Source organism: Thermobia domestica, chromosome 4 (assembly GCF_964235325.1).
Source record: "Thermobia domestica chromosome 4, izTheDome1.hap1.1, whole genome shotgun sequence".
In the NCBI taxonomy this organism is placed as follows: Eukaryota; Metazoa; Arthropoda; class Insecta; order Zygentoma; family Lepismatidae; genus Thermobia; species Thermobia domestica.
This window is the reverse complement of record NC_137457.1, coordinates 241927822-241951666: the sequence shown is the minus strand read 5'-3', so window position 1 is coordinate 241951666 and position 23845 is coordinate 241927822. Positions and strand designations below refer to the sequence as shown.

Below are 23845 nucleotides of genomic sequence, written 5' to 3'. Positions count from 1 at the left end.
ACTATTATGAATTTAAAATAGACCTTATTCTTGACTGTTCTCAAATAATGAAATTGGTAACGTGATAGTCAATATTCCGTTCCAAAATAAAACTTTGGAATAATGTTGCAAAACAATTATAGAAACGTTAAAAGATTATTACAACTGCGAAACATTATTACAACAGTGGCAATTCTAACGCTACTACACACAAGAAATATCGTAAGCATTTTCATAAAAGTAATGGACCTAGTACACACGTGTATGCACAATGCTTACGTAACATAGAGGACCAGTCGCGCACCAAGAAATTTTGTTGGAGAGGGTATCCAAAGTCGAAAGATTGCAGGGGTCCAAACCGTGTCAATCCCCTGAGTGCGCTCCTAGTGTAGACAAGAATAGATATATTACGTTTAAAAAGAGTTACAAAGATTTGAATGTGGGAGGTCTTGACTCGATGGACCTCCCTCTCCTCCCGTAGGTACGCCCCTGCTGAGGACTAGTACATTTGGTAGTGGACGAGCTTGAAAAAAAAAACTGACAGCGTTTTGGGTACAGTGGGCAACTACCAGTGTGGACGCCGGAAAGGGTTGAGAGATTTGTGGGGTGTTACTTCAAAGTCCGAAGAGAAGTTTACGTAAATTGTCGTAACTTATGGGCATGTGCCGTGCAGTGGTATTTATAAGAAAAACGTGAAGAAGTAATTTGTTAATTTTTATCTATATAAAATCTAATCTATTTAACCGCTGACCTTAAATGCTACAGAGATATGGTTTGCATTTTCGCCAGATCTTCAGCAGCACTGAATATGGAAAGCAAAGAATATGATATAATTTCCAGTGTAAAGAATATAATTTCTACATTTCCATTTAGACAGCTCTTTGAACAAACAAAATGCATAAGTTTGGGCCTTCGAAAATTGATATATTGTTGTTGGTAACTGTGAAACATCCAAAGGCACATAATCTGCGAACGGTTTCGAAGCAACTCTCCCCACTTCCTCAGCGCTTCTAAAGAAAACTTGTTACGTACACAGCATGATATTCTCGGCTTGTACAACCTGTAGAATAGCCTTTATCAACCTATTTTATATCACGATCCCCCTTTCATCACATCCTCTTGCCAACGATCTCCATAACTTATTTCTGGTTTGTAATAAGATTTTTGATAATTGCTGCTTGTCTCTTACAGTTATGTATGTGTGTAAGCCTTATATATATATGCAATTGTCCAAAGAAAATAAAGGATCGAAATGAAACCAATTTCTTTCTGTAGTTTTCCACCAGTTTCACTCCTCTTTCATTTCATTTTTAAAACGATCCATTGTTTGTTTACAATTTTGTTTAATAGCTTTTACTATATTCGACAATAAGTATGAAAAATGTCTATCAAAGTAAGAAATTTAAAATAATCTTTAAAAATGTATTTTTCCGTTACTAGATCCTAATTACAGATTCTGAACACTTATCTTTTTCATTTCACTTTGCGACCTACAAGGGTTCCAGTCCCAGATTGAGAAACCCAGCTGTAGAATAAAAGTGATGACATAAGTAGTTCTACAGAATGAGCATGCAGAGAATGTCATATATCATGTCTTCAACGTAGCACAGATTTCTTTGGATGCGCTGAGGAAGAGAGTGTCTCAAAACTGTTCGCATATTCTGTATGTCATTGGTTGCTATAAGGTATAATAATTTTACTTACGTTTAATGATATGCATTTTACCGTATCAATTTGCAGTAGCTGACAACTCTTTACATTCAGAAAGAGAGACTATCTGGTTTGCGAAACTGCATTTGAAGGGTAAGGGGAAAAAAGAAGGAATGTCCATGTGTGTGCCTTATTGGGTGCTTTGTCCTATCTGTTGGTGACTTTTAGTACTATTTGACAGTATAGGCCTCATGTATGCCTAAATGCCGAAATGTCCATGCAAAAAGGGGCAAAAGATTTGACTACCCTATTCTTTATTACGCGGTTTACAATATAAAAACGCCGTTTTCTCGAAAATCCAGTTTTGTGACATTCCTCCTTTTTTCCCCTTACCCTTCATTTAGAATTTCTGAGCCAGTGTCTTGTCGTCAGAAAAATTATAAGTAGTGTATATCTGGATGTTGTAAGACAGTGGTGAGCAACATTTTACGTTTTAGGGCTACTGTTCATTTCGGACACTGCTGGCAGTCTACTTCTCTTAATAAAGACTATCTCAAGATAAGTAGTCTACATTAGTCTAGTGGTATGCTCCCGGTGCTTCCGAAAGCAAATTTAACTTTGCTGACTTCAATTATATTTGAAAACACTTTTTGAATAACAACGTTAAATGTTTTCACTGTTTTTCTACTTCCCATTCACTATGACAGTGGCAATTTTACTTTTTTTTTTCTTTCTTCTTCTTCACGGCTCCTGAAAGACTCATTGCGACTAAAAGCATCTACAAACCTGGTGAGGATTCAGTACCACCAAGTAGAACCGTGGTGGCTTAGTGGTAATCTCTCACCTCTGGCGCATGGGGTACCTGGCTCGATCCCAGCTACCAAGTGGGATCTGTGGTGGACAAATATCATTTGCGTAGGTTTTCTCGCTGTTCTCCCGTTTCCTACCACTTTCCTCATTGATTATGATCACCCATCTCATCATCACCATCCCCCTAGCCTCGGTATAATCGTAGACTACACTACGAAAAAAATTAACAGAGCAGGGAAATGCACTCTTAACATTTGTGCGTTATTGAGAAGCCAGCTCGACTATTTGTGACGCAATTAATCTACAAATCACTTTCCTCCAGCACATTTATGGTCACGTACGCTCGTGAACTTTCGAAATGTATGAAAATTGGTATCTGAAAACCCATTCTCGAGCATTCCAAACGATTTATGAGTAAGCTATACCTCACACTATTTGGTGGATAACTGTCAATTAGTCCGCTATTAATCATTTGTAAACAGAGGTGTAGCCAGTTTGGGGAAATCGCAAAAACAATAGCATTGATAGACACAGACTATCTCGAGCTACCTCTCACGACTTGCCGATCGACGCTTGGCCATCTTTGTGATAAGGGATCAGCTTGTGTCCGTTATGTTTAGTATGAGTATCGAAATGGATGTGTGTTTGTTATATAGCAGAAACTGTAATCTACTTTACATATATATATATATATATATATATATATATATATATTTTAACATCCATTTGGTGCGAGGATCCCGGGATTCGATTTCCGGTGTGACACTTGGCTTTTCCACGCTAGCCATCCTGAGTGAGGTTTCTCCTGGGTTTTCTTCATTCACACCAGGATATCTAACATACAGGATCGTTCCTTCCTTTACCACTCTCCTGAGGAGTGTGCTCGCCGAGGAACGTCATCCCTCATACGTAACAGGTTTAAGGCCATACGTGCCGGTAATGCCTAGAAATATGTATAAAATTAAAAAAAAAAAAAAATAATCAGTTGTTTCCTGCAAATGCTAATAAGGCATAATGAAGTCTATTTAATGTCTTTTAGTAAGTGTATTTCCTATATATGCTGCTAAAGGCACAATGAAATCTATTTTATTGTCTTTTTCTTATTAATTACTTGTATTTCTCCATATACTATTACAGGCACACTGATTATTATTTTTTATTTTATTTTATTTTTTCCTTTTTTTTTAAAAAAAACTTTTATTTTCACTTAACTTCCCCTTATCAAAATAAGTGACACAAAAATTTACTTTGATAATAAAGTTGGTGAAAAAGAAAGTAAAAAAACATACGCACCAAATTATATTTTGTACTGAAAAATATCAAAATAATCATGTAGTAAGGTTTTTTTCTCTCTTTTCGGGGTGTCTACTAAAATTCCAAAATGAAATTTCGTGATTTTTTCGTGACCTTTTCTTTCCCAAACCATAAAATTTAGCAACATTCTCAAGAGCGAATTTGGGTGCGAATTGAGCCGAATCTTCATGCATGCGATAAAAGCGTGCTTTGCTTGCGATTTATAGCATCTAAAGCCGGCCATAGACACTTTTGGTTTTGACGATTTATAGAACAAAATTTTCCAGTCTATACTTATATTTGTACAGATAAAAAAAATCGTGACCCGAAAGCTAAATTTCGTGACTTTTTCTTGACAGTTTTCTGATTTCGTGACTTTTTCATGACTTTCGTGACTGATAGACACCCTGATTTTCTATTTCCTTTATCGAAACAATTATGTAGTACGTTGTTTTTCTTTTCCATTTTTTCATTTTTCCTTTTTTTCGCTCTTTTTAATACAAATACTTTAAAACTTCCAATGAATATTTAAGCATCACAAAATTTACGAGTTAGCTATATGCAGAACCACGAACCATACATATACAATATTACTTACCTTAGCATTTATCTGTCTGTTTAGTGAATCTAACTCATCCCGTATAGCCTGGCGTCGTTTATTGGCAATCTCTTTACTCTCACGAATCAACTGAAGCTTTGAGTAAGGGTTACTATCGCCTCCTAACAATTGTTGCTGAAAGAAAGAAAAAAAAAAGTGTCATGGAATATTGCAGTCATGTCAACTGTAACACACAATCGTTATAAATTACAAAATCCTGATCGTTAGACTTGAGGGGATGTCCACTTGGTGGGCGGATGCTTTTCACCGGTACTATCTATCCTCTGTGTTCAATGCTTATTCCTTAAACCCCAACTAAATAGGAAGCTTTTGATCCATATTTTTTGCAGAAGAAATCCACTTCTGCTTGAACTGAGCATACATACGAATTATTTTTCAACAGCACAACATTGAACGAATAATGTACTGTTCGTTTAAAGCGAATGACCGCATTCAGAACACAGCGTAAGAACATGCGTCTATTAAATAATAGGAAAATGACATTTTATAAGTTGGGACACAGCAAATAACGAGTAAATACAAAATAAATACTTCATAAAACACTACCCGAGCTCCCTCAGGGCTACATGGTTAGCAGACGCAACTATATGGCAGCATATCCGGGTTTGATATCCAGTGATACCTCATACGGTTTGAGTTTCATTCAGTAAGTGAAATTTTTCAGTTTTATGTCCCACGGTTTTGCCGGCTAGGTTAAGAAGACAGTGATGATGAGAAATGAGCGCAATGATAGAATGAATAAAGTGAGAGGAAACGGGTGAACCCCGAGAAAACTCACAAATACAGTGTTTGTCCACTACAAAGCCCAACTGGCACAAGCTGGGATCGAACCAGGGACCCCACACACCAGAGGCGAATGCTCTACCACTGAGCTACCGTGCCCTTCCGGTTTCATTAAACTGTAGGTCCAAGTCTCGTATAGCATCAGTGCGAGAATTAAGGGTGAAGGGGGCACGAGCGCTCTCATCTGGTACGAGATGTTCCTGACACAAACCTACGCCATGTGCCTTTATGGTGGAAAAATCGCGCCCTACGTGTTCCCGGGGCTATCCCGTATCCTCTCATATTTTCACTTCAGCAATTCTTTCACAATAGTTCACTTTCATTATTTATCCGTTTCCTTTAGTCTAAAGGGCATACTTGTATGACGTTAAATTCAAAGTTTCATTTCGTTTTCCCGGGCAGGATTCAAAACCGTGATAAACACTCGTTGGTCTTGTAAGCCGGCTTCAAACTAGGAATGGCCAATTCCTGAATTTTTACTTTTCGGAATTCGGAAAAATCCGATTTCGGAAAGTAAAATTTCCGATTCCTGAAAATAAATTTTCCGAAACCAGGGTTCCGGAAAATTTTGGCCATCCCTACTTCAAACAAATATGTTGATATCCTTGGTAATTCGAACGGTAAAGCCCTACTTGACTAGCGTATAGTCAGGGCTTGATCCACCATAAGTTTAGTGACCAAACACGTCCCTGCTTTGAAATTAGTTCGAAACACAGTGAAAGTGTGAGAAAATAACATAGTCTATATATCTGTATGTGCAGGGTGTGTCAGAAGTTCGAAACCATAAGCCACAGACGGTTGATCCACATTTATGGGAACGATTTTGTGTCCCCTACGCTAGAGCGTAAAGCCGTATTTCCACCAGCGGCTGTGCTCGATAAAATTAGAGATGATAAGAAAATGACACGACAAATGGAACAATTCGACAACTGGAAGAAGAAAATATCAACTTTTCCCAGACTTCCAAGAAAAGCTATACTTAGGGCACATAAAACCAGAAAAAGGCATGATTAATTTCCTGACGGAACATGGACCATATAGGGATACTTCATATAGACTAGATATAAGGCCAACCAGAATGTATGTGTAGAATTTTTATGTACACACTGCAATACTCTGGAAACTCCAAAACACGCAGTATCTGAATGTGTAAAAAACTAGACACATCGCAGTAAATATAGTGCTAATTCTAGCAAATAGTAATATAATAGAAATCTTACGCATTGAAGATTTATGGGGACTTCCACTTCAACCCAGGCAAAAAGAAAGAAAAAAAAAGAAAAGAAAAACAAAATTGTACCATCATCATCTCCGACTTCGTTCGAACTTTTTTTTTTTATGGAAACTATACGTACTTTTAGGAGCCCATATTGTTTTGTTGGGAAAAAAATTCCCGCCAAATAATTGGTCATCAAAGACGCTCAGGTACAACTTATTGATTGAAGCCAACATGGAAAATGGTCAACTTTGGAACCCCACCATTCACCTATGGAGACCGCTGGAGTTATAATTTTTATTGTGGTATGTATATACCTGGTATGGATGTGCTAAAACTAGATTTTGTTATAGTTTGGTTTTCGAATACGTATCTCTTTTAAAATTAACCAAAAACGTTAGGTTTGGCTTATCCGAAAATTCGGTATTTGCAAATTCTTCGCGTACTTACGGTTCGAATTTTAATATTCTGTTTTTACAGTTTAAAAGATCTAGGAGAAAAAATATTCTAGTGCGGCTACTGTGCTGATAGAGGAGAAAAAATATTTTAGTGTGGCTACGGTGCTCACAAAAGAGAAAAAAATATTCTAGAGCACCTACGGCGCTACAAAGGAGAAAAAATATATCGTTTTATTTACAGATGTCTGTAATTCCTGAACATTATTTGTACTGCCGAGCTTTCGACTCTCCATTGATCGATAAAGAGCGCACAAATTGATTTCGCCACATTACAGCTTACATTATCATCATTTGATGTGTAATCGTTGAACTACACAAAGCATGTTCCATCACCGCTCTTCCCTTGGTCAAGTTTGTTCCATGTTTGTTCTTAATGTTTTTATTTTTCCTAAGCGTTTTAATTGTCTGAATGAGAAAAACTAGTGTAATGAAGATAATGCAGGGTTCACACTGAAATTCTGGTATAGATTTCTCTGGATTTCCATGTCTAAGCAAGCGAATTTTCTCTGATCCGTGACACTGGGAACACTATAACTTATCATTCAGTTTAGAGGAATAAAAGGAAAAAAATAATCAGCATTTACTACTTTTTTTCCCTCGCGACGTATCCTTTTACTTATGCCCAAATATTTTCTATAGAATTTAAGTGGGAGTGGTAAGAGGGAAGTCTCATGATCTAGTGACCCTTTTCCCTTGCTAATTCGTCACGTCTGTACGAAGGAATTTTGGGCACCACTTCTAGAAGTTCTGCCTTGTTCATGTCAGGCTCAAACTGCATAGTGGTGTTGTGCTTTAGCCAGTCCAAGACCTGTTGTTGGGGGGTTGTCTAGCATAACGGAATGGTACGGGGCGTTGCCCATTACAATGATGGATTTAGGGGATATGTTTTCCAAGAGCTTCTTGGAACCAATTTGCAAATTTATCGGGGTTCATAATTACCAGTTGTTTTACATCTGAAAATGAATAGGCAGTCTGCGACAAAACCACGAGATATGCCAGCATGAGGAACAATTATCGCCACCCCCCCCCCCCCTTCCCTATTGATGCGTTTATTGTACTATGCGCAATATGGTCGGTCCAGTCTTTTTCTAATATATGGCCTGCGTTGACCCATGTCTCGTCTAACCAAACACTATAATAATCGCATTTCTTCATAGTTTTGATGTACCGACCACGCCAAGTCACGATGTTACTTCTTTCCATCAGCACTGTGCGTTTCAAGAATTTGTTAAACTCGAACCCCAAGTCCATGAGACAGCTTCTAAACGAGAACTTAGTTCCGTGGAACAAGTTCGCTTCTTTAAGGTTGGCTTGGGACTCTTAATGTGGGATGCTCCTTGCGCATACAATACTCATAAATGTGACGACGAAGGGCATCCCGCTGAAAGAATCGAGGTTTGTGATCTTCTTTTCATAGAAACGATGTTTTGAACATCAGCGATGGTCCAGGCTCGTCCTTTTCTTGTTCTTCCTTCTCTTCAAGTTATACGTATATATATTATAGGGCAGCCGCTGTAACTTGATTCTCATCGATTACAGGACCACCATTTTCTCTTTCCCACTCAAAGTATTCGCGTACTGAACACACCATCTCGCAGGCTTGGCTTCGTAAAGCGACACCTTGTCCAATTTTTTAATATTTCTTTACAGGCGAGTGAATTCTTCGTCGCTCCCGTCTTCCACGAACAGGATTTGCATTTTACCGCTTCATCCATTTCAGAGAACACACGCACACACTTATTAAGAGAGAGAGAGAGAGAGACACTAAAAAATGAGTCAAACATTAGGTTTCCCCCGCCCCCCATTTTGGGGGAGGGGGTGAACGTAAAATTTTCAAAAGGGAACATAGGTCGAGTGATACCTCGTTCGAAAGAGCTTGAAAAATTGAACAATTTTTGTCAGAAATGAATAATGCACTGAAGTATTCACTGCAAGTAAATCTCAGTTTTATAAAATTAAATAACACAAGAGAGAACTAAAAAGAATGCTCTCAATAACAAGCAGGTCCACTACTCAAGGTCGACTAAAATGATGTGTATTTGTTTATATTTAAATTGGCTACGTACTGAAAGGGTGGAATGTTTATCATTGCCGAGCAAGAGAAATGTGTCACCATAACTGGCTAAACGTGCTGCTACCATAGAAACAGTTCTTGTCTGGCTGTTATGACCACGTGCAGGACGGAAAAAGCAGAAGATAGCAACTGTCAGAAAGGCCAAGTTGTATCAAATGAAGTGTAGTAATAGAACTTTTTTTTCGAACGCGTGAAAATGAACGTTGAAAAATTTCAATATTGCTATTATTAAAAAAAAAAAAAAATCGAAAACAAAACTATTGCAATTAATAGTCTCCACTCATTTCCTCTATGCCCCTTTTAGTCGTTTATTCATGGATGTGTATTAATTACACAACTTTTACAGTTACATACAAGTCTACTATCATGGAGTGTTCCTGTTGCAACAAATAGGGCTCTTGAATGAAACTGAGTTCTGAATATGACCTTTGATCTGGTGAAATTTTGTTGATTTTAAATAAATTACTTCTTAAAAGAAAGAGCAGTAACATATATAATTATTACTAGTTAATATTCAAATACAGAATTTTATGTAAACTTTATGTGAAGTCTGCAAGTCTACGGAATTCGATCTTCTCGACCCTTCCAGCTGAGTTTCTCCATCCACTCCCGACAGTGAAGACTTTTTTACAGGGTGGCCAAGTCATATCTAGATTTCCTTCTAGAAATCAGGAATCAAGGAAACAAGAAAGAAGCAAATAACGAAATGGTTAGAATAGAATGATATTATTATTATTATTATTATTATTATTATTATTATTATTATAGTAGAGGTAAAAAATACTTTCAACCAACACCAGAAACTAAATCCATTACGTGAAGTAGCCAATCCTTAATAGATTATGCTTTTCATCTCTTCAGTCGCTATTCTTATTTTCAATCTCGATAAGCTAATTTTGTTGAAATAAACGCAAGCACTGCTTAAAGCCCTTTTTGTCTAAAGTTAGAGATAACCTTTTTTGAACTTATCCTTGTCGTTAGCTGAATTCACTTTCTTAAACAAAATTCGTTGATGTAATCTCATTATAAAAATGACTATCAGCGGCGCAAATCTGTCTTCAACATTGGGGTGGACGGATAAGATTGACCCATAAGCTTTTCTTTTTCTTTCTTTCTTTAAGTGATGTTCAAAATATTTACGAAGTTGAAAAACAATGCCGTGGAGGATCAGGTGAGCAGAGTTGTCTTCAACATTGGGAGGCGGGCAGATTTGAGGCTTATTCTGTGAGGACATCAATTTCATCTCACTTTCTTTTGTGGTAATCCAGGGATGCAAATAAGCAGCAAAATTTTACTCGCCCAAGAAAAAAGCTATTGGCCCACATCCTAAAATAGAATTCATTTACTTAACTTCGGTATGATATTAAATACTCGCCCGCACCGATTAACCACTCGCCCCGGGCGAGTGGTTATTTGCACCCTTTGGCAATCGGACACAAATCATCACATTTTTATCCCCCCCAAAAAAGCACATTTCAAATCAGATTATTGGAGAGACAATTCTCCCCAGTTCCAAGATTGGAGGGTACATGTCCCCCCCATTCCCCCGGGATTTGCGTCAATGGCTACTATGTAGACAATTTGCAGATTTAGAATTATTTTGACGATCTAATTGCAACTTTCTTTTTTTTTTTCAATTCATTTGAAAAGAAAACACTAAAAATCAATAAACAAACAAAATGTTATTAAGAAGTTTATCTATGCTATGTAGTCTGTCAAAATACTTTAACCCATTGCACTGAAATGAGTCTAGCTCGTTATGGCCTCCCGGTGTCAAATGGCACAATGACGAGCTACACTCGTCATAAAATTTAAACTATTGTAGCATCACGTAGGGTTACTATATTGATGGTTTGAAAGTTATATAATGATAAACCATTTACAACGCCCTTTTATAACTTATACTTCAATTATCAGAATTCAGAAAATAAATCGTAGTAGAAGGAGTAAAACAATATCAGTTCTAACTTCTCGCTGTGATTTAGCTACTAAATGAGTAACTCATGACCCCGTGTAGGTAGTCGGTAACGTTCTTGCCTTTGGTGCAAGCAGTCCCGCATTCGATTCCAGATGGTGACACTCGGCCAGTCATCCTGAATGAGGTTTCTCCTGAGTTTTGCTCATTGACACCAGATTAATGTTGGACATACAGGTCCCACACGCTACTTCCCTTCCCTTCATCGGATCGTGTGTTCGCCAAAGGACGTCATCCTTCATAGGTGACAGACTTAAAGGTATAGATGTCAATAAGACTCAGAAGTATCTATTAAAATGCTACAATAGCAATTAAAAGCGCTCGAGCTCCAACGTATAACTATGGCTTTCAAGTCTTTCATTTACGGTTATATGTGATTTCACGTTTAACAGAAACAAACATTTTAAGTACGAGTACTTTAAATAAATCAGTTAACTAGATCTTTTTCATAAAGTTTAAGACATAAAATTGTTGTTCAAAGCCTTTGTATTTTAATAAGCCTTCTCTAAAATCAATGCACATGAATTGTGCTTCCATCTTCCGAGTTCTTTTAAACTATATGTTGCGGAAATTTATGTTTGTGGCCAATCCTTTCGACAATGAGATCTCGAAAACTACAGGCTCTAGAAAGATGACGTTTTCACTGATCGATTGGAAATTTTGCGTAGATTGTCCAGTTCTAATGAGTATTTTAAAATCATGGCCGTTATTTCTTTATTACATTTTTTAGGGTACGCATGGAAGCGTTGAAATTAAAAAAAAAAAAAACTAAAGCACCATATCCTACTCGTTATACATTCCAACACCACGATGTTGTATATATGGGTTGCATATGTCGCAGGCGTTTATTTCATGGCCAAATAATAATGAAAAAGGAACGATAACCATTTCTCCAGTTTAACCAGTAAGATGAATCTTTATTTTTGGAGGATTTGCTCAATGAACACCATATATAACTGCGATTATAATTAATTGCGTATGTAATGTATTTGCTTATTACATACTGCATGGAAGAAGAAAGAAAACACTGGTCATGCATGAATTAGAAACTCCAACCGGAAGTAGGCTCAAATCTTGCAAATGGTGCGAGATATTGAGGTCCCCTTTATGATACGCCTTGCCGATTTTTTTAAATCAAGACTTTTTTCACTTGTGTCTGTAAAAGGACATGTACAGATGTGAGGAATAAGAAGGATATTTATGCTCATATGCGAATGATGCACTGTGTAGAGAGCGCAGGTTCAGCTAGTGTATTAATAAAATAAATAAACAACAAATGAGTAATTCACTTGTGATAGTTTTAAAAGAATAATGCATTTATTTTCTAAAAATATTTTTTCAGATAGATTAACATTTTTATATATTATTTGCTAATACAATACAGTTATGTAATTATTCACACTGCAAGCAAATTAATAAAACACAAGAAACTGTCAGTTAGGGTCTTATATCAAGATACTGATCTCAGTATCCACTTGTTTTTTCATCACATTTATCTAGAACTATTCTCACATCTTCTCTAGCTTTACTGTGAATACTTGGTTCCTTTCCTACGAACTGAAGCCATTATTTAACTGGATGAAATTATCACTAAACAGAATCTATTAAGTTGATTGATCTTTTATCTTATTCAGAATTAACTTACAAAACAAACAGGACTTTCAAGAAATACTGCCCTTCTTTAAAAAATAGCGAAAAAACTGACTTGGCGGAAATCAGAGAACACTTCGAACATTGCACTAAGTTTGAAAATTGCTATCTACTAAGACGAACCCACGGACTAGGTAAATATATTTCTTGAAATGGAAGGACTTCGGGAAAAACGATGCAACGGATGCAGTAATAGATGAGTGCATTGTCCATTCCCAGCATGAAGGGTATTTTTTTAGTTAATTATTGTCAAGTTTCCATGCAAAATAACCTACGATGCAGAACAACGGGAACTTGTTTGTTTCATTGGACCGAGGTCTTATTTTTCTGTTTCGTATCAGATAAATGCTGAGACTAACACCTTAAACGCTGGAGACGGTTTCTCTCCATTTTATGGCATAAAATGTAAGCAAGTATTTGCATTTGAGATGAAAGCATAGGTGCAAGATGCTAACAATAAACACATAATATAAGGTCTAGTCCAGTGGCATTTTCACGTTATTACACGAGAATTCTCTTATTTTCTGTACATCAACTTACACATAATAATAAGTTGTTAATGGTAAAAAGTCGATAATGAACGCTAGCTCCGACAACTGTACTAGTGGTTGTGCATGGTGAATTGACTTACAACATTATTTTCTGACGAGATGAAGATATGGAGACTGAAAAAAGAATTATATCAATAAGTTTTAATTATTATTAAACAATTTCTTGAGATTCTTCCTTAGATCTTGTAATTAATCTACAGCGAAAAGAATAACACTTTACTCTCAAATACAATAAATTTGTTGATGAGCTGTTATACGTTTTTTTTTTTTTTTTTTTTTTTTTTTTTTTTTTTTTTTTTTTTTTTAACTTTGAATGACCATACTGAGACAGAATGCCGCTGTTCCTTAACTGCTGGGTAGCCATGTGTTAGATGTCAGTGAAGCTTGATTTACTAAATCCCCGCCTCCCAGAAAATAGTCAGGCAGTAGCATTTCTTTTGATTTTCACACAAACATGGCATTCGCTGTATCCCTGGCAACTCTGCCAGAATGTGTCTTTGAAGAATCATAAACAATTCTGACAGTTTAGAAAGGGTGACGACTACATCCTCCGTTCCCCACTTCTTCTCCTCGAACTTGTTTTCTTCTCTGCAGCGGATAGTACAAAATCTAGTATGAGAACTGTTCTCTAGTGCGACAAATTATCTGTAATAATTAGAAATATTTTGTGAAAAATGTAAAACATATTGCTTAAGCAACTTCAACGTCATCAACTAAAACAAACATTTTCCGTTTTGTTCATAACTTCGTAAGTTTGCTTAAGATAATTTAAATCCGAATTAGAAATATATTATAGTTTCTTTTGTAGCCGTAACTACATTCTTTCACGGTACTACCTTTAAAGTGCTGGGATAAGTGGTGCACATTCTTATATTTGTTGCAACAAAATTTTTCTATTCTAATACAAGAGAAATAAGTAATGTAAACTAGTAAATACAAAATGGTTTTAATTTTAAAAGCATAGTATACGGTAATAAGATACTACTCGAAAATTTAATTTTTTCCCCCAAGCTTTCCGCTTTTTTCGAAGCTCGAGATCAAAACTGTAAAAAAATGACTTTTTATCCTTTTTTCTTTCTCTTCTTTCAGGCCCGGGTGGAAAGCACCGACTTCAGGAATGGGAGAGTGTGTGGCAGTTCTGGGAAACGTACTGGGTGGCGTAGTGTAGACCTGCACGGGCCGAACTTTTCGCCCCGAGCCCGGCCCGGCCCGATAAGTTTTTTAAAATTCTTGGCCCAAGCCCGGCCCGGGCCCGAAAAATTTTAAGTCTCATTTTGTAACATTTTTCACGGGCACGCTTCTTCAACGTTTGCCTTTATCCTAATTATTGTTTAACGAAAGTTAATAATTATTAAAGAATTGCAATTAATCGGCCCTAGCCGGGTCCGACTTGAAGAGAAATCTGTGTTGGCTCGGCCAAGCCTGGCCCGCGGGCCGGGCAGGGCTTCGAGCCTCGGGCTGAGCCCAGCACGTGCACGTCTCTAGCGTAGTGATTAACGTATCAGTACGGCCTGCCGGAGATCCCGTGTTGGAGTCCCGGTCCAGTCATTCAATTTTTCACTCTTTATCTGTTATTAGATTCATATCTACAGAGGATCTGCTTCGTAAAAATAACTTTAAATCGGTTATCTCCTCCTTTCATTAATATATATATACAAGATGTTTCAAAACAACACGGACAACGTTCGGGAGGTGATTCCTGACATCAAGATAAGACAAAAAGTATAGACCAACCTGGGTGCATAAATGCTTCCTTTCGGAATTATAGGCTGCTGAAAACATGAAAAAATGAACTTTAAAGGTCCATAACCCCAAAACTATGGGACCTACAGTAGTCACGTCAAGACTTCACATAGGAACTAGTATGTGCCCTATTCAAATATCGATATTTAAGAATTCTAAGGTACTTCCGCATCAATTTTTATAGAGGTAGTTGGGAGTACTTCGAATTATATGCCCGTAGCCGAACTCCCTCTGTAAAAATTGTTGCGTAAGTACCTTAGGATTTTTGGATAGGGCATATATTAGTTTCTAAATGTAGTCTTGACCTGACTTCGGTAAGTCCCATAGTTTTGGAGCTAAGGACATTTAAAGTTCATTTTTTTCATGTTTTTGGAAGCCTATAACTCCGAAAGGTAGCATTTGTGCACCCAAGTTGATCTATACTTTTTATATTATCTTAGTGTCGGGAATCACCTCCCAAACGTTGTCGGTGTTGTTTTGAAACACCCTATATATATAATCATTTTTTCTAAATATTTTGATTCTTTGAGGTGTTCTTCATATCTTTTGTGGGCAGCTTAAGAAAAAACGTCCTGACTCTTCTGTGAAATATAGCAGACTTCCCTAACTTTCTGTATATTTTGAAGCATCTTCCTGACTTTCGGAGTCAATGTGAACCCTGCTTACAGATCAATCGCGTCAGGGGGGCGGGGATAACCTGTACATAAATTACCAAAATGACTCAATAGTTATATCACTTACCACTTGCTTTTCCCTTATTTCAATTAAAGCTTTCAAATTGTTGACCTCTTCTTCAAATTTGTGACGACTCGGTGGATGGGGCTTCTTGACTTGTACTGAAAAGGAATTATTTTATTACTATTTTTTGCAACTGCATCGGTACAAGTTAATACATATACAAAAACAGAGATAGATGTCCTCTTACAATTCCTAACAATTCAAGAACAGTTTCAACAGCTATATAAGTCATTTTTTTTTCTAATGGAAAGTAAATTAAATATAATAACAGTGGTCTGTTATTAAATATCATAACAGTGGTAACAATAATTTTCCCGATATGTTAAATCAATGTACAAACAGGTAAATAAATTTCCATGATTTTTAAATAATATTAAACCTTTACCGTACATTCTGTGCCACAAACACAAACCAGTATTAATTCAAATAATGCGTAGTTGCTTATAATTTCAGTGACTTTTTCTGTACTCTTACCTTTTAAACGTTGATTTAAAGCACTAATTAGATAATTCCATGTACTTTAAATTCTGATTCCTGAAAGTTTCCTGCATTTTCAAGTATCTTTTTTAGGTGCAATGTGTCTATTGATACGAATTACGTGAGATGTTCCTTGATTTCTCCAAGCACAAAGTTAGGTCTACAGCAGAGCATTGTTTACTAAGAGTGGAAATTTGTCTTGCTTTGAGAAGGACTGAGTAGCGTAATGTTAACGCACTAGTAACGTAACTCTGATAATTGGGTTTCATTCTCGTCCCAGTCACACATTTTCTTCCTTTAAGTAATTTTTAATGAATTAAGGAACAGCAAGGAGTACAATTTTACATAAATATATGGAATGTGGAATCTAAAGATCAGTGCTAATACTTTCAAACCATATACAATGTACTACATGTAATGCCCTGATATGAAAAATATGTGTAAAAATTCAGGGACAGCCTAAGAATCAGTGGCACCATATTTCGGAGACCTAGACTTGAATCCCGCCTGTCCTGTAATTTTTCATTCTCTGAATTTCATTAAATTCGTCGTGCAGATTCAGAATAAAGAATTGACACATTTTATCATCTTGTTTCTTCATGAAAATATCATCCTAATAGTTTTTACATCCATTAATTTTCCTTGTGCTTGCTCACCAACGGAGTACACAAACGCCAGTGATGGTGAGTATGCGCAGAATGGAAAACAAATGCTATAAAACAAACACACACACACAAACTGCTAGGTTTTTCACTATAAAGCATCTTTATCTTTTTGCATATAATTCACTTTGGGTCAGGGGTAAGCAGAAGGGTCCAGCAGCACGAAGAATCGTCCTTAGGAGCAGGCGCATTAGTGACGATGGGTATGCGTGCAAATGACAACAAATACGAAAAAATGCACTACCCTGTGCTACGTGGTCTCTAATACTTGCTCTCATTACAACTGCACAGTAATGAATCAAAATGTTTAACGCTTTTTCTATATTCCTAAATGACTAACAAACGAGACCTATCTAAAACGTATCTGACCTTCAATTTTCCCGCGTACACTGCCAATAATAGAAGACAGCTTAATGCGCATGCTGTTTTTTCCTCCGCGTTCAAGTGTCCCAGTCGCTGCCTGTTGGACGCCTTTTTTTTTCCGCTCCGAATGCAGTTGTTGTTATGAAGGTGGAGAAGCTGATAAAGGGAGATCGTGGTTTGACCATAAGAGGGATTTCCGAAGAGATTGGGATCAATAAATATTCCGTGTATCGATTTTATTCTCCCTTTTTTGTACCATATTTTGCATCGAACCAAAGTACAATAAATTCAGACTGTTTTCTATACTAGATCGTCTCGTAAAAACAACAGTACTTAAGGCATAGCTCATACAGTCCTATTACAACGTTGTATGAATGCCTGAGCTGAACACCGACCACAAGAATACAGGTGTAACCATGGAGAAGTGTGACTTGATGCTGGAGGGGTTACTTAAGTAGAAATCATATCGCCAATGTAAGAGAAAAACATAGTTTCGATCCTTAGCCCAGTCACATTTTCTTCCTCTGAATGTCACTGAATTGAATTGAAAGGTACACTGTTCTGGAGCCATGAAACGAGTTAGGGGGGATATGCCTCCTAATTGCTATCCGCTAATTTTAAAAACGAAATTTGGATTACATTTGATCCCTGGATAACAGTCATTTTTATAGACAAAACACAGGGTTGGCAAAAACCATAGTTTTTATTTAAAAAAACAAAAAAACGGGTTTTTTTGGTTTAAACCAAGTTTTTTTGGTTTAAATGATTTGCTCTATGTATTCATATCATATATGGACAGAAATAAGTTTGTTTCGCCTTGATGTTATTATGCAACAACCGGGTTATGCTGGAAGGGGTCACATAAGCTTAAAGCGGAATAAAAACCGCTTCTCGAGTTACATCCGAGAGAAATTGTCCTCCATTTGAACTCGGAACCAGGACTAATTGGCCACAAATGCGATACGTCTGCCGACTCATTCACAAAGGAATCGACATTTAAAAAAAAAAAAAAAAAAAAAACCGTTATACTGATCTTTACATGCTTCTTAATATAACTGTCAAGAGTAATTTCAGAAGGATAAAAAGATAAACAGTTGCACAAGTGAAACCATTACACAGAATTACATATGAACAATTTCAAAGTACTACGGAGTGCAGAAGAACTAATTTAGTTAAAGTTAATTAACAACGATTTTTATTGGTCCAAATTAAAGAAATACACCGACTTAATCTGCATATCAATAAGAAAAGTGAATAAAGATACGAATTATTTGAGTCCACTTTGGCTCAAACTCATTTATACATAAATAGCCTAGATACCAAAGATACTTATTTCACTAAATGCCTCTCGTGAGGTCTGTATGACCCCCAGCCACACACACACACACAAAAATACGGCATTTTCGATGTATTTTATCAATAGTAAACATTGAAACGAAACAATACTTAGAATTTTTCTTCGATTGCAATTACATAACAATAATAACAACTACAAAAAAAAATCACAAAATAAACTTGTAAAAAGAAGTTGCTTTTGTAGTATAACCTTTTTGAGTAATGAATGGGGAATTTAGGTCTGAATATAATACGAATAATATACGGGAGTGAAACGTGATAACCCACAAATGTGTGTTCATCAAGATTTTACAAACACTTACACTTTTACGATTTTTTTTTAAACCAGTTGTTTCGTTTTGAAAAAACCAGCTGGTTTAAAACCTTGGTTTAAACCAGCCAACCCTGACAAAACATGACGATGGTTAAGGACTAAATGAATATTTATAGTGGTTGACCAAAGTTGAGATACAACTGAATACGGATATAGTATACATGAAGCTGCATCAGTTCCCGAAAGAGCAGGACGCTCATACTTTTAGGGATTATTCATTGAGTATGTACGAACTTACAAAGGGGATAACAAAGCGACTTTTATTTACTTATCGACTGATACGAAAATAAAAAAGAACGTACCTGTACTTTATATCTGCATGTGTAGTGCCCTTGTACTTTATCTATGACTATGTGTGTGTGGGGGGGGAGAGAATTTAACGCATTTCGCATGTCTTGTGCACATGGATACTTCTTACTATTGAACTACGTAGAAAATTTATGGTATTTCATGTACAAGTGATAATAGAACACAGAAGAAACGCAGATCAGGGGGTTCTCATGTATACTATTACCATAAATACATCTGTATTCCATACTGAACAGCCTACAATGCACTTACTGTAAAGCATGAGTGTAATAAGTAGTAGGTTTTGGCAGTTTCTTTATTCAACTCGGATATTAATCAGAAAAAAATTCGAACTTTCTGGAATTTTCAACCACTAATCACTTACGGAAAATTGGGATATGCATATATTCACTCACCTTTTACTTCATTACCGGTATCACATACACTGTCCATGTTCACGGCAGTTTTAGGTTATTATTGAATATCGTCGAAATTTAATTACACAACAAAGCAACTCTACTAATATTTATTTTGGTTAATTTATACCTAGTGTAATCATACATTAAATATTTAAGCTCTTCGAAATCTCTTGCTTCACAAATGAGAAAAATACATTTATTTATTTATTTGAATGATATGAAGAGAGGAAGCAAGGATAGTCAATATGCATAAATATCCAGTGTTGTACATAACATACTCTGGCATAAAATTCTGACCTAGACCTTCACCTCGAAAGGTAATACAGGTGTCAGAGGAAGGCATTCTTGTCATGCCACAAGCCGGTATACACCGATTAACCTTCACCTTACAGCAATACACTTTCGCACTGTATAATACAATTAAACGAGGTAATGAATCAAACTAATATTATCACTCGAAAATGCTCGAGAGCATTTTTTAAATTCTTCTTTTGTATCTTCTACATCTCCACTAGTTATATACTTTTAACCACCTAACACTAGATGAATCAGATTCACCAAAACAAATCATGGCGACCAGCCGCATTATCTCTTTGACCGGTAAGCATCATGGGATGCAATATTTGACGTCACAGATGACGGATGTGTTCTCAGTTGTCTTACTCATTTATCAGCTGTTGTATTCAAATTTACTTCGAGACAAAAAAAAAATCTCGTTCATACAGGAGAAGTTTTGATATTTACTTATATTTTTACAGCTTTTTTGTTTTTTACAATCTTAATACTATTGTTTGAGCTTATAGCCTATTCTATTATTATTTAAAAGTGGGCGAGTGTTAAATCGTTATCATACAAAAAAAAAAAAAAGTGTAATTTAAGTTTTCTAGTTCCGACTGGGATGATGCAAAATGCGTCAGTAGAATCTTGAAGAGTTCGAGAGAAAATTTTGTTGAAACAGTTTATTATTATTATTATTATTATTATTATTATTATTATTATTATTATTATTATTATTATTATTATTATTATTATTATTATTGTTATTATTATTATTATTATTATTATTATTTTACACAGAGACAGTCCCAAGAATGAGTTTTCTCTCGATTTTTATATAGCTATTTGTTGAAACCGCGATTTACAACACAGATCGTGTAATGGATAAAACGAAAATAAATAACGTAAATCATTTTTTTATATGAATTTAATACCGCAAGAATATGTTTCACCTCTGATTTTAGCCCCTTATCGCAACAGGAAGTGATATCATAAACATCAATCAACGCTTCCGACTTCAATATTAAGTTCCATAGAACCAAAACAGTAAAAGGATAGTGAGTAATAGCTTTTAGATATGGATTCAAAGTCCGAGGAACAGGCTCTATCTTTGATCTTATTCATATATTGTAACCTGTAATTGAAAATATATTACTTCAAGTTTGAGGACTGAGATCCCATCGTTTGGAAGTCGATCATATTTTCACTCTGTGAAACAAAACTCAATTGTTATTTATTTGTTTTGTTTTACAATGTTAAGAATTTATACCAAAATATTTTTTAAATAGTTGAAAATATATTACTTCAAGTTTGAGGACTGAGATCCCATCGTTTGGAAGTCGATCATATTTTCACTCTGTGAAACAAAACTCAATTGTTATTTATTTGTTTTGTTTTACAATGTTAAGAATTTATACCAAAATATTTTTTAAATACTGACTGTATCTCCAACAAAATATTGGTAGGTTGTTGGATGCATTAAGTTTGAAAGTTGGTATTTTTTAAAAGGAAAGTTTTAGAAAAAATATAAAAGCAAGTAATGGAACATAAGAGATGATCACTCTGAGCTTTATTCTTTGGTTGGATTGAAATTTAGCGTCTCTTGTAGCAGCAAAACTGTATGATACGTGGACTTACAGCTCAACGTAAGATGCAAACCACATGATTTTCCACTAGGATTTGAACCCTGGTCTACAGCGCAAAAGGCGTGTACACTAACCATATAGTCCACGAGGAAGCTCACTTTGAGCATCAACCTTATTACTTCGGAACAGGGTTGCCAGATCTTACGTTTTCCCGTAAGTTATTATTATTATTATTATTATTATTATTATTATTATTATTATTATTATTATTATTATTATTATTATTATTATTATTATTATTAAGTATTCTGCGTTTCGGCAGGTACTGGGAGTAATGAGTTCTTTTTTTTTTTTTAAATTTTAGGTTTAGGCCTGGAAATGTTTCTTTTACGTTTTTCGATCTTCAGCCTCCTCTTTTAATTCTCAATATTTTCTTGTTTTTCAAATCATCGATTACTTGAGTTCTTCTTCTTCCTATTCCTCGCTTTCCTTCCATCTTTCATTCTGTGGCGGTATGAAGAAGACAATTTCTTCGCAAAATGTGTCCAATTCAATTGGCCTTCCTACGAAGGATGCTGTCTAGAAGTGTCCTCTTCTCTCCTATCTAGAGATACAAAAAAGCCGGCTTTTTGAATCGATGTTTTTTTTTTTCACACAAAAAGCAGGCTTTTTTGGGGGAAAAAACGAGAATTTTGGAAATTTTGGCTTTTTTCATTTTCATGATTTTTCTATCTAAATAGCTTTCTTATAGTATGTTCTACAGTTAGATAAGAATTCCATGACCTAAATGTCATATTTCGCTCTGAAATTTACCATCAAGATGGATGGAGCACATGTTTTACGAATTAAAGCTAAGATGAAGAATGTAGTATTTGAGAGCAATTTTAGAGGCTATTTAACTTTATTTTAACTTTTGACTTATCGACATTTTTTTTCTTCTCTAGATCATTTTAGTTTATCATCCGTGTTTTATTTCTAAGAGCTTACTACTCTAGCTTCTAGCGCAAAAATTAAACTTATGTTTTTCTATATATCCGTCAAAGCGTACGTTTTTCTATATATCCGTCAAAGCGTACGTTTTTCAATATATCTGTCAAACCGTACTTCCACATTTCTGTTATACTGTAGCTCTGCAATGATTTAGCAATAATTTTCCGGATACAACTTTGAATACTAATTTATACAAATAATCAGTAGCGGATTTAGGAAAGTACTTTGGGAGGGGTTTCTCTGTTTCGTTTTCTAAAATGTCCTAATTTTATTTGGTAGGTGCTTGAAGTTTATGAGTACAGGCATAATTAATATTTCGTTTAGTTTATATGTTTAGCAATAATCTTCCAGATACAACCTTGAAGATCATTTTATACTGAGAATCAGTGGCGGATTTAGAAAAAAGTATTTTGGGAGGGATTTTTCTTACTAATTTTTATTTGACGGGAGCTCAAAGTTTATGAGTAAAGGCATAACTAATAGATATTTCGTTTGTTTTAGACATTCCGTAACTTTGGGGAACAGGCTTCAGTCCGAAAGACCGCTCCCCTAACCTTCGCAAAACCCTCACTGTTGGTAATTAGTAATGATAACGATTTAAAAACAATAAGAAAGGAAGTCAGCCAACTCACAGTACACGCACTATTTCTACATTCACAGCAGGGGCGGATCCAGGGGGGGGGGCGATCGGGGCGATCGCCCCCCCCAGAAGAGAAAACTTTCTTATTTTATATATATAAATAAAAATCATCCCAAAGTTTGGAGCCCTTAAAAGTATCAGTATGACAATCCACCGCCCCCTCCCCAGAAGTCGGTCCTGGATCCGCCCCTGATTCACAGATGGAATGAAGAAAAGCTTTGTCAGAATGGTCGAATGCTGGGTTAAATCCCCGACTTCCCGATAGAAGCACAAAAGTTAACCACTCAGTCATGTTTGTTGTGCAGTTGTATTTAGCTTAACTCAAATATATTCCGTAGTCCTTTTTTTTTTTTTTTTTTTTTTTTTTTTTGAAGGGGGGTCCGTAATATGTTGAATCCCTCTTGTTAAAAATTCAGAAAACTTGAGGATTGGGTAAACCGTGACGGTGGTTATATAAAACTTAACTGTAGAATTTCAAGAATATACAGAACCAAAAGCTCTAGATGTGCAGCCTATAAGTGTATCATATAAATCTAAGTATTTCTCTGATGTTTAATTTTAATTTTATTTTGTTTCAAAAAGAGAATATCGAATATTTTGAAATAAAAATACTATATACAATTTTGTTAGTTATTTGTGCATTTTTTTAAAAGAAGTGTTTACTTTTAGGGTTGACTGGTTTACACCAGCTGTTTTTTTTTTTTTTTTTTTAATAACTGGTTTAAACCAAAAAAATAAAAAGAATGAAAAATGCGAATGTTGTGAACTTCATGGCGACGTTTCCACATATCAAACCATCTGCATTAGTTTTATTTCCTTTTCAGCTTTTAATCAAGGTGTCCCATGTTCAATTCTCGGTCGAGCCACAACCCTTCTTTCATGCGTAAACCAAATAGCGGTTCGGACGTCACTTTAAGCGAAAATCTTCTCCTTGAT

At 35.7% G+C, this 23845-nt stretch overlaps 1 protein-coding gene and 1 non-coding gene across 2 annotated transcripts in view; both read right to left on the bottom strand.

Annotated features, from left to right (window-relative positions):
* Nucleotides 1-20054, bottom strand: part of LOC145683938 (uncharacterized) — a 73504-nt gene extending 53450 nt beyond the window's left edge. The window contains exons 1-3 of the mRNA XM_081755634.1: nt 19415-20054; nt 15543-15637; nt 4331-4465 (exon numbers count right to left, since the gene is read on the bottom strand). Of these exons, the coding sequence (XP_081611760.1) occupies nt 4331-4465; nt 15543-15637; nt 19415-19451 (267 nt within the window). The 5' untranslated portion in view covers nt 19452-20054. The remainder of the gene's footprint in view (nt 1-4330; nt 4466-15542; nt 15638-19414) is intronic.
* TRNAQ-CUG (transfer RNA glutamine (anticodon CUG)) lies at nt 5162-5233 on the bottom strand. The gene has a single exon. It is a non-coding gene; the product is annotated as a tRNA-Gln (tRNA).
* Nucleotides 20055-23845: the final 3791 nt, after the last annotated feature.